Below are 14491 nucleotides of genomic sequence, written 5' to 3'. Positions count from 1 at the left end.
GTAACCCCTGCAGAACCAATGCTTCATTTCACGTGCAAAAAAAAACAAAACAATTTTACAACAAGTCACAAAAATCACATCAATCAGTTTGACACAAAGGTAGAAACAGACTGTTGGTAATTAAATGAAGTAAGCGTGAATATTTACACCTGTAAAACGCCTCCCATGAAGTCAAGCTTCAGTTCAGGCTGCGTTGGAGAGGAAAGAGTGAATCATGTTGTAAAATTTGTTGAAATATTTGTTAACCCTTTACCATAATGGTACATTAATAAAGTGAGCATTGTTCATAACTAAAATGAGTAGTTAACATTTACTAATGGCGTTTGTGTTAACTGGATGACAACACTGAGAGGCGTGGGGGGGGGGGGTTACTTAAGGAACACATCGAGCAACTCAAACACTTGCTTCGCTAACGCTTAGTCAGCACTCACAGGACTGAGCTTTACTCGCTGACACGGCTGCGCGATTTTCTAAAAATATTTTCTTGCAATTCTTTTGGTTGATATTGCAATTTGATTTGCAATATTTTGGGGAATCTTCATTTTTTTTTATGTCATTATTCTAATTTTCATTGAAAATCCCAATCAAAGCGATACTGGTGTAATTTATGTGGAGGTCTGTATCAAATAAAGATGTTTCCTTACGTGTGTGGGATGTGGTTTGTTAGCAGGGCGTTTCTGCAGCACGACTTAAAACGCTATGTTGACCCAGAATTGGCCTCGAAACAAATGCTGTGCGGTGTGTACAGTTGGCTGCTTTAGAATTAATCTGGATTAATTAATCAGCCCAACCAACGAACTCATTAACCCTTACTGGGTTGAGTCTTAACTGATATTTTATTCCAGCAGTTAGTGAGACTGTGTAGGAGTTTTCTTCTTTCTTTTTCCCCCTAAATTTGCACTTTGCTGTGACAAATGTGCAGAGGTTTTATTCATTTTTTTCCCCCTCTTAATAAGTTATTAAATGAATGAATCCAGAATATAATTTGCTTTAGATTTTTTGGGAAGCTTCGCCTTGATTCTTGTGGAATCTCGTTTCCTTCCATCAGTAACAGCATGTTCAGCGCTGACAAACCCACTGAGACAAACACGGCAAGTCTGTTCTCCTCATGTACGGTGCTCGTCTTTGTTAGGGGCCCTGGATGTAAGACAGCGCTAAGACAGGAAACACTGATTAAACACGTTGGCCAAAGGAACTCTGGGTGGTGGTGTTTTTTTGTTTTGTTTGTTTGACCACAGTCAGTTTAAAGTCTTCTATTGTTTCTAAAATATGAAATATTTTTAAATTCTTGTGATTAAAATGAGGATGCATCACGTATATGTGGCGTATACAACGAAACAATTCCTTGTCACCCAAACATGGATAATTTACATCTCCATAACACACACACAAACACACCAGAGATCATTTTAAAGGAAAAACCAGAGTTGAAACAATTATGAAAACCTTGTATCTACAAATTTGAAAATACAGAAACCTGTAAAGATTATGGAAATATAAAACAAGAGAATTTAGGAAAAGCGTTAGAAATTAACTTCACACAGTGACTGTGTGTTTTTAGAGCAACTGAGAAAAACCTTTTTTGGTTGAAAATGTTTGGTTACACATGAATGCCCATGATTCTTTTCAGTTGCGTGATCTACTTTGACGGGGATTTTTCACTTTCACATAATTGCTATCTGATCTGATATCTATAAACACTGATAATTTAAAAAAAAAAACAGTATTGTTCTGATGTCTGATATTTATTGACCCAGGGATGCTCAAGATTTCCTCATCAATTAGAAAATTAACATCATTTTTGGCTCTGTTGTTTGTTTTTAACTTTAAAATCTTTCATATTCTTTAGTTTTCAATCTGTAGAAAAAGTGAGTAGCACATGAACTCCTTGCACAGGTAGACAAGAGCGTATTCTCCAAAATTGTTTCTAAATATAGTTTATTGGCATTAGAACATTCTGTGCATGCACTGCTATTGAGGGTGAATTCCAGGATAGAAACTGGTACTGACCAAAGCAGTGTTCCTACCTAGAATCCATTGTTCCTGCCCCACCCTGCCCTCAGACCTCAAACAATCTCCGGAGGAAACGGTGAGACAATAGAACTCAAAACGATTCAACAGAAAATTAAAACACACAGTACTAAATATTTGGTTACATAGTCAGATTTTATTGGACAGAACGGTCACCAGGGCTACAAATATGAAGAAGCAGACAGTGACGAGGTTAACACCAGGGGGAGACATCACCTCACCGCAAAACACACGCGCACACACTTCCAGGAGAAAAGGGGGGGAGGGGCCAATTTCCCAAAACATTTTTTTTAATTATTTTTTTTTATAAAACTGTTACACTGACAGACTGCGTGATTGGGTTGGTTTTAGTGCTTCAGATACATTTAAGAGACTTTCTTAAAAAGATAACGGTCGAGTCTGTCTGGAATGTTCCCCGTTTCACTCTCAGCTGAACTACAAGTACGGAAGGAAACGGTAGAGAATCAGCTCCGTCATCATCATCATGGTGGTTGATTGTTACTGTCTGGCCGCTGAGTGGAACACGGATCCAAACAACATGGATCCACTATCAGACAAAGCACCTGAATTTGAAGGGTCAACGATACACAGGAACTACCTCATCTTAAACCACAACAGCTACGGGTCATCTTTACCATTCTAGGACATGTTGGGGGGGGGGGGGGGGTTTCTAACATAAGTATTGGAACAAGAACACTGAATAAACACACTCCAGTCCTCTCCCCTCCGTGCCCCTGCATCACTTGTCTTTTTCTTTCCAACACCAGGTGGTTTACTCATCACTACGAGATCTATACGATACAATGAGTCACATTTTGCATATATCTGTGCATTATACCATATTTACTTTTGTTTGTTTGTTTGTTTAAACGATGTAAAATCAATCTCCAACACACCTAGTTAGGAAGGGTGAGGGTGGAGCGGGCGTGATATGAGAGAAGCTATAAGAATTGTGGGTGGGGGGGCAAAGAAGGAAGGGGGGGAAATCATAACAGGGCAGAGACGGAGCAGAGCGGTCGGGAAGCTGCCTGGCGGGGGAGGGAGGGGTGGGGTCACTTTAGCAGCGGGTTTCGTAGATGCCAGAGCGGCCGATGTACCGCACCCATTTGATGACATCGTGGTCACTGTAGTTGAGTTTGGACTCAAACACCTTCAAGTAGCGCACTTTCAGACCAGAAGGAGCGAAGGGAACCTGAGGAAGAGAGAGCAGGGTGTTATGGAGGCCATACACACTCCCGGATGGTGTGTGCGTGTGTGTGAGCCTGAGTGTGTGAGTGCCAGTATGTGAGAGATGTATTCTTCTGTAAATGAACAAATACAGAATGCTGGGGTTCAAACTCATCAGGGCTGAAAAAGTGTAGGACGATGCAACATCATCACAGGGCTATGCTGGCTAACGCCAGCGCACTGACATCATGTGTGGACGTCACAAGAACAGATACTGTGGTACCAAGTCAGCGCCAAAATTTTGAAAAGTACTGAAGGTACGGCAGGTGGGTCGGGTTACTCGACAATAACGCGCGGAGCAGCAGCAGCAACTGTTGATATGTGGAGAAACTAGAAATAAAGCATCATAGACGCACGCCAGGAGGATGGGTTCCTGTCACTGAGACAGGAAGGAGACGGATGGACGGACATGAACATACAAAGACAAAGATTAAGGAGACAGCAGGGCTTTAACCCATCATGGTGAGTGTGTGTCCTATTTGCTTTTTACTTTGCCTCATTAAACTCAGTTCTTTTTACTGACACCCCCCCATTCCCCTCTTATGTAAGGACAGGGCACTCGGAGCAGAGTGTGAATGTGTGTGTTTGACAGGCGATGCTTGCTAACCTCAAAGTTCATAGAGATGGGAGGTCTGGCCCATTTTTTCTTGTCGTTGGTTGGCAGCAGCTCGATCTCGGCACTGATCTGAGACTCCTTCATCCCAGCCATGCGTTTGATCCTTCACACACACACACACACACACACACACACACACACACACATACACACACACACACACACACACAATATTTTGTTCGTCACATTCTCAGACTGACACGATTATATTGTCTCAGCATAACAAATAAAAGGCAGTCAGAGTGACAGAGAGAAGGGAGGAGGAGGAAGCGGATGTTGGTTAGGTCCTACTCACTTCCACACGATGGCGTTCTCACTGGCCTTGTACTTGGCTTTCCCCTTCATACAGATCACCTGCACGCCGCTGGTGTTCAGGGGGGTTGGAATACGAACCTGAGGAGAGAATGGAGATGAGCACACAGAACACGTGTGTCATGTTCCAGTCGTGCCTGAGAACAGACCAGCGCTGACTGATCTATCCGTCTCACCTCGATCTTCTGGGCCAGCAGCGACGGTTTGAAGTTGGACTTGATGACCACCTTCACCTCCAGTTTAGTGCGACCAACCTCCCTGACCAGAGGAATAACTCGGAATGGCAGGATGATGTCCTTAGTGGTGCGATACCTGCATGCAACGGAGGAGGAGCAGAAAAGGTTTTAGCATGAACAGAAACTGATTTGTTGGATGACAAACGTGGGAGGAAAAGAGAGGATGAGGACCTCCCGCCCTCCTCTGTCACACTGAGTCAGGATCGACCCTTTGACCTGTCCGTCAACTGACCTCATGAGCTCATACTCTCCATCCGGGGGGATGAAGCTGATGCTGCGCTCCGAGTCGAACTTGCTGAGGCGCACACACTGGTGGAAAGTACAGTCGTCGATGGCTATGGACTGTTTCCCACTGAAGATGGCGGACGAGAGAGAATTCAAACTCGTGTGTGATACTTGTTACAAATCTCAAGAGGTGGGAACACGTGAAGACACGACTGCTAGTGGCAAGACATGAGAAGCTAGAGGTTAGTGACACTCTACTGTAATAAAACCACTCACTGTTAGGAGAGTCGGTGAGGGGTTAAAGGTCGAGCAGGTAGAAGTGTGTGTGGGGGGAGATAAAACACTATTCTAACAAAGACAAACAACCACCAGACAGTAGGTGTGTGTGTATGTTGAGTGAGTGCACTGCAAAATGTGTGTGTGTGGCAGTGAGTGAGCTCTTGTCAGTACAGTACCTTCCTCCCCCTAAATCACTGAAGTACAGCACATAGAAAAGAAAAGAGGGAAAGAGAGGAGAGATGCAGCCAAAGGAAAGAAAAAAATTAAAAGAAATTGCAAAGCCACTGAAAAGGCCGAGGCGGGGCTACACACACGGTGGGCTCGCCTAGTCTAGCTCCCTCTCAGGGACATGGAAATCCGAAGAAAGAAGCCTCAGGAATGAATCTGAGCTGATGTCGGTCTCCTGCGTCTGCTGCTTACCTCTTGCCAGCGTCATCAGATGCTCCTCCTTTGCCTTGTTTGTCAATGACTATCTTGTCATTCATGCCAAATTTGCACTCGGGCATTCCGCTCAGGTAGCTCTTCATCACGACTCGGCCCGACACGTGAGCGCTCAGGACCTGACCTGGACAGTAGATTGGAGAAGGGGGGGTAGTTTGTTGGGTCCAAGAACGTACCAGAACCATCTGTATGCGCGCGCGTGTGTGTGTGTATATATAAAATCCTCTTAAAATGACTGATCAGACTGGGTATCGGCAGATAATATATACACAAACATTTTTCAGGTCAGACGTGCATTGTTAGGAGTTTGTATGCGTGGTCTTTAATCTGTATCTGACACTTGGACGTGACAGTTATGAACCAATCAATGTAAGACATTCATTTACACACACACACACACACACACACACACACACACACACACACACTACGGTGAATCAAAGGTCAAATGGGAAATGATGACTCCTCAAATGACAGACTGGTGTTTAAGACCGCCTCCTATTTAGGGATGAAGGAAACCAGAGTGTAAATGTTCTCCACCCGACCAGCAAACTGACAACAAGCTGGGTACCAGAGACCTCCAAGATCCAACTCCAGCACCCGTCATTCGGAGACGTCCAATCATGTGAATACATCAACCATCAACCCTGGCGGCAAGATAAACTGACCCTGTGGTGACATCAGCAGGTTGACACTCTCCAGTACATCCAGGAAGAGTTCGTTCCGGCGATACTTTATGCCCTCGCGACGCCAGCCGATCTGACCCGTCACCTGGCTGGTGATCTGAGACTGCTCCTCTTTCGTCTGGGGGAAAGCAGGAAAACCTCAGAACGACTGACAAAAGTGAGATCTCTTGGCACTAAAGTAAGAAGATGGAGAGAGAAGTTTCAACGTGACTGTAACATGGATTTTCTGAGCTGAAATCTGCAGCTCATTACCTGATGCTGAAGTCCATGAAAGCAGGTGATGGGAAAGGAGAAGGGAGAAACAGAAAAGAGAAATCAGCCACTGAGCAAACACTGGTTCACAGGGGAAGTAGAGCAGTTCATTTTATAGATGGACTAACATGTCAGATTTGAGCTCGCTGAGAACGGTATTCTCATTTAAAAACCATCAAAACTTGAGCGTGCGACTGACCTGTCCCTTAATGCCCTGCTGGGTGATGAAGGTCTTCAGAGCTCCAGTCTCTGAGTTCTGGGGGTAGCCAAAGTCCAGGATCTCTGTATGAACAAACATGACTTTCAGTCACAGATAAGACAGAAAAACTAGGACACGACTAAAGCGGAGGAACAAACGTTGACTGGCGCTACATTTACACCACACTCAAGCTGCGTTGTGAAAATCATGCTGCCGCCACAAGTGAAATCATGCTCTTAATGGCCTTGTGACTCATGAACACAGGAGACCAGAGCTCTTAGTGGCTGGAATATGTCGGGTCTGTATTTTCCTACCGTCCAGCAGCTCGTAGATGAGCACAAAGTTGTTCTTGATGTTCTCTTCGCTGATCTTGCCGAAGTAAGCCGTCATGACGTCGCACATCTTGTAAAGGAACTCAAACACCATGGCGGCGTTGACATTCTGCTTGGTGACAGCCGCCAACCAGATGTTGGAGCGCTTGACGTGGAAGAAGCTGGTACGAGCAATGTTGGTCACCGGGGATCGAACCTGCTGCCGCGCGTGGATCACATTTACGCGAAAGGCGTCCACCGCATTGCGCCTGGAAAACGAGAGAGGGAGAGAGAGAGATGGAGATTTATTGCTGGAGAATTTCACAAAACAGGAAGCTGTCGCTGACATCATCACACCATCTGAGAAATGGAGTAACTAGAGTGACAGAGTCGTGCTTTAGACCTGAGAATATCGTCATCCATCAAATTCAAATTTTTAAAAAGTCCGAGGCGTTTGAAAACAAACCCATCTTAGCCATTCACAGGTCAAATCAGGACTGACGATGAATCAATCTGTACTCATTTAAGGACTCATGGCCTCAAAGGCAACAGGACCGATGCAAACTCCCAATATCGAGTGATCGTGCGTCTTCGGTGCACGCCCACGCTCCCTTCTCCAAACCTCAACATTCCGCTGGACTCTCAAAAGAGTAGCTTATTTTTTCATTTCACTGTAAGTTTCACCATTCACGATTTTCATTGACACAAAATTTTAGATACTTTTTTTTTTTTTTTAAAGAGTCGATAATGTCAGTTAATGAATAATCTTCACAAATGAACAGCACTTTTACAACATCTTGAGGGCAAAAGCGACGGTCGTCAGTGCAAAGCTGAGGCAACCACAGACGCACATCGGCAAGCATCTTCTGTTCTCCGAGTGTCGCTGTCTGTCTTCGGCCACTGGGTTTCAGCCAGGTAACTGAATTCCTTTGACCTTGAGCTGAAGGAGCCGGATGTTCAACTGTTCTGATCTCCTTCTGGGTTTTAGAACCCATTCTTGCAATCTACTGTTTGTGTTACTGGCCATTTATTGTCTCGGATTGACTGCAGGACCCTGAACCCAAACAAGATTGCGGGAAAAAAAATAAAAATAAAAATTGTGAATGACCTGTAGTGCAAATCTGATCTGAGGTTGAATTATTTTGAAATTGTAGATCTGAATTCTGGTTCACACACGCACAAGAAGACAAAACGGTGACAAGAAGTACACCGAACCTTTGTTCCAAGGTGCTTTTTGGACTCGCTCGTGTGGATGTATAAATAACAGGGCTTAGCACAAGACAAGATTATCAAGTCCTTCAGTGAAAGTCATGAGAACATCATCTGCTCTAATTCCAGCCACACAAACACGGCACCTAAATGATATTTAGTCATAATTTAGGAGAGAGAACAGACTCAAAGCGCCGTACAAGATAAACAACACTGCCAAACCTACTGCGGTGATAAACCACCTCCGATACACACGAGCACCTCCTCCTCCCATAGGAAGAGATGTTGGAACATACAACGTTTACACACAATAAACTTACTAAAATATTTATCTGTGTTTGCCTGTTTGGAAATCCTGGGTGTCGGATTTCTGACCTGTCAGTGCAGGTACAAGGTCGTGAACCTCTAGGAACATAGCATCATGCGCCGTCCTGACACGGTCCAGGAGCTCACCAGCTCCCAGGTACAGGTCTGACATGATCAATCATAAACCTGTTCCGCGTCACCGTTCCCCTCTAGGGGGGCCGGTTTCCCATCACGCAGTTAGCACTACTGATGGAACCGCCACTGAGCACCAAAAGTTCAAATTATTTCTGTTTTGATTAGGCTTGTTGGCTGCCGGCCTTTCAAAGCGCAGCCAACAAGACGACAGTTGTGTGTGACCGGAGGCGACACATGCAAGCAGGGGAGCTTCTGGTAGAGGGATAAACATGGAGGAAAACCCAATCTGTGTTTCAGAGTTCCTTGAACGCTGGAGAAGCATTGCATGATGAAAAATAAAGCTAGCTTAGCTTAGCTAGCTTTGTCACCTGGAAAGCTTGCAGAGCGGTGCCCTACGCGGCGGTTAGAGAAGAGCCAATGTCTTAGGTGAGGGACGCCTTGATGCTGAAGCTTTATGCTTCAGATGACTCAAGAGGTTCATGGTCTGGTGGTTTTGTGGCTCCTGAGGCCTTCTGGCTTTCACTTTTCCAGCTGTCTGAATGTCTCGTTCATGAACCAACTGCTTTATCACAAGTATTTACTCATTAAAAATAAAAAAAAAACTTCAAAATATTCTGAGGGAACACGTCAAAATTTCAGAATGTACAGCTATTGCCAGACAAGAAGATCAATACCCTCCTCTCTTCTGTTTCTGCATCAGGAAGCTGAGACCCACAGGGATCAGATGTCTGCTAGTTAGCTTAGCACATTTAATGGTAGTGGGTGGGCAGACTAGCATAACTCTGTCCTTGTCGCTCACCTTTAAAAAAACCCTGTGGATCTTTCTGTGTTTCCTGGTTCATAAAGATCAGATTCAGGATCTTAGTTAGTCCTCCTCATCCTCACTCACATCGGCCATAACTGGTAGCAGCAGTCCTTCTTATAGCTGTCCAGCATTTTAAAATGCTGCGTGAAATCACTGCGCCCAGCCAGAAAAGTAGTTCCAACTACTAATCCTGTTCAATAAGTACAGTATCCAACTTCTCTTAAATAATGTGATTGGAATATAAATGAGCCTCGTTCTATTGATTAATTAATAATAAGACCATTGTGGAGACAAGTGTATTCCATGACTTTTAGCAGAAGTATGCTAACACTTCCCGTCCACTTCCATTCAGGGTGCTAAGCTAACTGTCAGCCAGCGAGTCTCTGTGGGCCTCAGCTCCCTAATGCAGCACAGAGGAGAGAAAGGTGATCCACCTTCTCGTCTGTCTCTGGATGGACAACAAGTGGGAGTCTTTCCCCAAAACCTGGGCGCGTTCCTTCCAAAAAAAAAAAAAGAAAAAAAAGAATAAAAAACTTCTACCTTTCACCTGAAACTCAGAGTTAACCATCCAGCAAATGCAACTTAATTCAGGGTTCTACAGATAATCCTGTTAAAAAACAAAAACAAAACACAAATTGTACACATCTAAACGTCTGTGAGTGGAAACACGACGTGAGAGCTAAAATAACCATCATATCTCATGCTCAAACTACATGCTTAGGCACTGGTTGAGCTGTTGGTAGGTGGCGAGAATCATCACAGGGCCTCTGAGAAAGGTTCCTGTAAATCCCTCGTTGCTGCTGCAACATGACAGGTGACTCATGCTTACAGGAAGTTTACTGTGGAATCAATGGGCATGCACTGTAGGGGTTGGGGGGGGGGGGGTGTCCATTGATTGGTGACCGTGAGAGGGAAGGGTCATGCTTGTTAGGCTGGAGCATCTCTTACCTATTCCTACATGGGCCAAGACGGACAGACGAAGGAAAATGGTGATACAGAGGATAGAGAGGAAAAGAGGATGAAGAGGCAAAAATGCACAAGAAGAGACATTTTCGTGCATCATGTACACAGAGTGAGAAACGTGGGATTAATTAGGATGCCATCGCCGGAACGGATATGAATCGAGCAGCATTATATTGCTCCATAATCGATGTTGTGCGCTACAGTTACAGCAAAGTGCTACTACAGCTAGCAGCTTTGTTGCGTTTGAAATCGACTGTTAACACAACATTATGAGATAAACACTGCAGGCATGAGAGCAACATAATGTTTCTGGTTTAATCTGCATCGTCACCGGGACCACGGATGCTGATGAGCTGATGATGTCAACAAAAAGGCAGAGGATTGCGGTAGAGATGTGTGGATTAAAAAAAAAAAAAAAAAAAAAGGATTGTGTAGAGGCCAGAGTCTAAAAGCTGCGACTGTCGTCTCTGTACAACATCTCTCAAATGGAAGGCTGTTCCTATGAAAGCCAATTCTTGTGTCACTGCATTGTCAGGACATTTTCAATGCAGTCCATTGTGTTATTTCCGATAGGCAGACCCAAGCAGCTTTATCTGTGCTACTGCTAGATAAGACAGCACTGAGAATACAGCCACCGCACTTGCATTAAAGATGGCTGCCTGGAAACAGAAGGGATCCTTTTAAAATTGGGTTTTTCATTTGAGAACCACAACCTGCCAACCTGCCATCCGTGCAGAAAAATAATACTTCAAAAAAAATTATCGGACAGATTATTTTGGGCAGTTTATAAAATGCAGCACAACAAAACCATTAGTTAGCATGTTACTATATTGTTGGAACCCCCCCCCCCCCAAAAAAGTGGCACTTCAAGAGGAAGAGGAAACTATATTCTGTCCAGTGTCTTCTCTCACAACAATTATGATGTGACCAGTTAACATGAAATATGATAAAATAGTGTAGGAAGGGAAATGAAATCTTCCTTGTGAGTGGCGAGACAACAGGAAGTTCGAGGCAAATGAAATGAGTGATGAAAGACAAAGACCGGCCTCGATGAATGTTGAGTCTTAAAAAAGAAAGAGGGTCTGTTCCTCCAAAGCTCCTCAAACCACAACTGCAGTTTCTCTGCCTGAACGAGTCAAAGAGGTCATTTTTTCAAGCGCTGTCAAAGTGGAAACTCAGACTGAAGGTGGGGGACAAGCATACACTTACACATTCATGGACATGTCCAGGTTCCATGTTTACATTTAAGAGGCAGAAAACTCATTTGTTTGAGTGACAGAATGTGAATCATGTCCTGAATCCAGACTGGCACAGGAGGACGACCCAGTGATGAACCCTGTGCCTCATCTCACGCTGTGCACGGCAAAACTGCTTCAAAATGTCCATCTGTAAAAGGATGTTTGTGACAGTTCTGCTCTTATTAGACGTCAGTCGCTATTAGCGTCACGCTAAATATACGCGGGTGGCTCTTCTTTCTGCATTCTGGAAAAATCACAAAAAAAAAAAAAAAAAGGGATGCAGGAGGGAAAAGTGTCTTTGTGAGTTGAAGACATTTATTGGTGAGTATCTGAAATGCAAAACACACTTTTGGTGTGAAGTATTGCTTTATAATAGGCCTGGAGTGAATCATTTAATAATCACACAGAAAGCCAAGTTAAGTTCAAACTACTCCGGGATTCCATTCAACTGGCATTTTTCAATTATGATGTCAGTGAATGTGTTTGCTGCTCCCCTGCTACATACGGGAATAATTACTAATGTGTGTTTTGTATCAACACTGTTCAGAGGAGTTCAGTTGCACCAACTCCTTTAAAAGAGCAAGCAAAGAGCAGTCGGGGAAGAACTCAAACACATATTTATTGAGTTATAATGATCTCTATTGTTGTTGCTGGTATTCATAAGTGGTGCATTTTTTTTTTTTTTGAAGGTGTCTTTTGAGGGGCCAATCAGGAGCTCAAGTAGAGGCGCTCTTCCTAAAGATATTCCCCTTTTTGCTGTTTTAACAGTGGCGGAGAGCACTGATTGATGCGATGGTCTAAAATCTCCCACAGGTCTTTGACCAGGTTGAGCTCAGATCATTTTCCTACTCTAGTCTTTAATCCGTCTGTTCTGTGGCTGGGCGACGCGTCACCTTGTTCGGCCTGTAGACATCATAGTAGTGTGAGAGTCGACAACGTGTCCTCTGTGTTAACCCCATTAGCTTTGCTCAGAGAAATCAAAAAAGCCTAATTATTTGGTAAGAAGAATGACAAAATCCCTAATCCTGCAGGGTCAACCCATTAGTCCACAACCACCAAATCAGCACCTTCTCATGGCGGTGCAAAATTATGAATCTGAGACGTACCCTATGTCATCTCGGTAGACCCGGGAGATGAGGACCTCCCCCTTGTGGTTATAGATGAACAGTCCTCCAATCATTGTGGCTGCTCCTCAGACCCAACAGGCCATGATGAAACCAAACTCCGCCTGAGAAGACACAGAAATGAAGGAAGAGATGGCAGGAAGGGAGGAGAGAGAGAGAGAGAGAGAGAGACAAGAAGGGGATAAAGAGAGAAGTGAGAGCAGTGACTAGTGAAGGACTGAGAACCAGTACAGGGAGGCGTTTGTCCCTTGCATCTGCTTTTTTCTGTGTGTTTTTCACACACGATTACACACTCTTGCCAGTTGAATGTATCCTGCAGCTGCACCACTGTGGTGGATTTATGACATGCAAATGTGTAACAGGTCACATTAAGGGACTAAAGAAGCCATTATTGCCAATCAGGCAGACTCAACTCCTTCACAGTAAGATTAACAGCAGATTAGCAACCAGTTTGGATCAGGATGCCATCAGTCAGCCTGCTAGAAATCTCTTGATTAGCCAGCATCTCTCACTACCAGAGGCAGACTGGCATTATGAGACTAAACCTGTCATCCACACTAGAATAAATGCTTAAAAACGGCGCACACACACACACACACACACACAAAATCACCCAGGGTCTACGCAGCCTTTAGACAACTGAATTGCTTATATCCTGGACCACCAAGTCAGTTGAATTGTTTTTCAGAATGAAGCTTCTGGAAAGGATGAGGGACATGCTTGAAATTCCTTTGAGACAGAGGCCAGACCACTAAAAACCCGGGGTGCTCAAACGACCTACACGACACCATCATAAACCCAATTTTCCTAAATCGTGACCCTTTTGGAACACTGCTGTGTCGTGGGCGACTAAACCGTGCACAAGACCAGAGCGGATTCAATCGCTCTTTTATTGAACGAAGTCAAGATGTCTGCTCACACGGGCCATTCTCAAACGTTCATAAATTTTTCATATTTTGTCCTGGAACGTCGATTGATATGTGTGCTTGTAAATTCTTGCTTTATATTCTTATGTGGTAAACCGTACGAATGAGGTCTTGACCTTCAGCTAAGATCAAAGTGATGGAGGAGAATAGACCGAGAGAGGTGGCGTTAGCTAGCTAATTTAGCTGGCTAGCTGGCAGGGATGTACAGCGACCCAGCGTATTGCGGTGCGAAATTTTACAAGAACTTCCGGTACAAAATGAAAAATTGTTTTTCATGGTACATAATAAGACATTTTGAAGGTTATGTTTTCTTAGACACAAACGAGGTGAAACTGTACCTTTTCAGTATCGTTTACTCATTTATAAGTATCCGGATCGGCATGTTGCGTGCTTTTATTATGAAGGAATAACCCACTCGTTTCCGCTGACTTGCGAGTTGCCGCTGCTAACCTGACGCTAGCTAGCAGAACGACAGCTAACATCGCTAGTATTAGCATTGCACAGTACTGCTCCCGTTTCACCGGTTATCGGCGACGGTTCCCAGCCAATATTTGTCAGTCTTCCCGACGAACATTTCATCGTGACCTTACCCTTGTTCACTCACGGACGCCACCGGTCTGTCGCTCCCCGCTCGACCGGCGATATGGCTAGTCGATCCTACTACAGTCCCAGTTCACACCCGCTAATTCCGCTCTTTCCTCCTGGTCCTCTGAAAACTGTCAGCTGACCCGCCGTTCTTACGCACAACCGTCCGCTACGACAGGAAAAGGCGCGGCTGCGGCGATGTGTGTAAACCGCACCCAGGCCTGGCCGCGATAAACTTCAAATGCCACTGGTCATTTATTTCTTTATGCTTGTGGACCGCCGACTGTAGGTGTTAACGCTTAATCCAGGGCCATCGTCCTGATTGACCGGATTAAAAATGACAAGAGGACCGTGTTGACAAGTGACCAATTTCAGTAAACGTTCT

General features: G+C 44.4%; 1 protein-coding gene across 1 annotated transcript; it reads right to left on the bottom strand.

Annotated features, from left to right (window-relative positions):
• Positions 1-2147: 2147 nt before the first annotated feature.
• On the bottom strand, positions 2148-14315 carry LOC147261397 (AP-2 complex subunit mu-A). Its single transcript, XM_086203381.1, has 12 exons — positions 14112-14315; positions 12578-12699; positions 6819-7084; positions 6501-6587; positions 6036-6191; positions 5347-5491; positions 5103-5120; positions 4655-4774; positions 4363-4498; positions 4170-4267; positions 3866-3977; positions 2148-3223 (listed from the first exon to the last, which is right to left on the bottom strand). Exons 2-12 carry the CDS (start codon positions 12649-12651, stop codon positions 3089-3091), a joined length of 1347 nt encoding a protein of 448 aa, XP_086059507.1. The 5' UTR covers positions 12652-12699; positions 14112-14315; the 3' UTR covers positions 2148-3088.
• Positions 14316-14491: the final 176 nt, after the last annotated feature.

Source organism: Aulostomus chinensis, chromosome 5 (genome assembly GCF_037954235.1).
Source record: "Aulostomus chinensis isolate RoL2024-O1b breed Wild chromosome 5, RoL_Achi_v1.0, whole genome shotgun sequence".
In the NCBI taxonomy this organism is placed as follows: domain Eukaryota; kingdom Metazoa; phylum Chordata; class Actinopteri; order Syngnathiformes; family Aulostomidae; genus Aulostomus; species Aulostomus chinensis.
This window is presented reverse-complemented; position numbering and strand designations above follow the sequence as displayed.

Bases quoted from the DNA above. Each gene is read 5' to 3' on its own strand.
- LOC147261397 (XM_086203381.1), bottom strand. From the start codon at position 12,651: ATGATTGGAGGACTGTTCATCTATAACCACAAGGGGGAGGTCCTCATC. The intron at 6,192-6,500 runs GTCGCACGCTCA...AGTCGTTCTGAG, and splicing joins GGGCATTAAGGGACAGGTCA to GTTTTCCTGCTTTCCCCCAG. The intron at 4,499-4,654 runs GTCAGTTGACGG...CGTTGCATGCAG, and splicing joins GGAGAGTATGAGCTCATGAG to GTATCGCACCACTAAGGACA.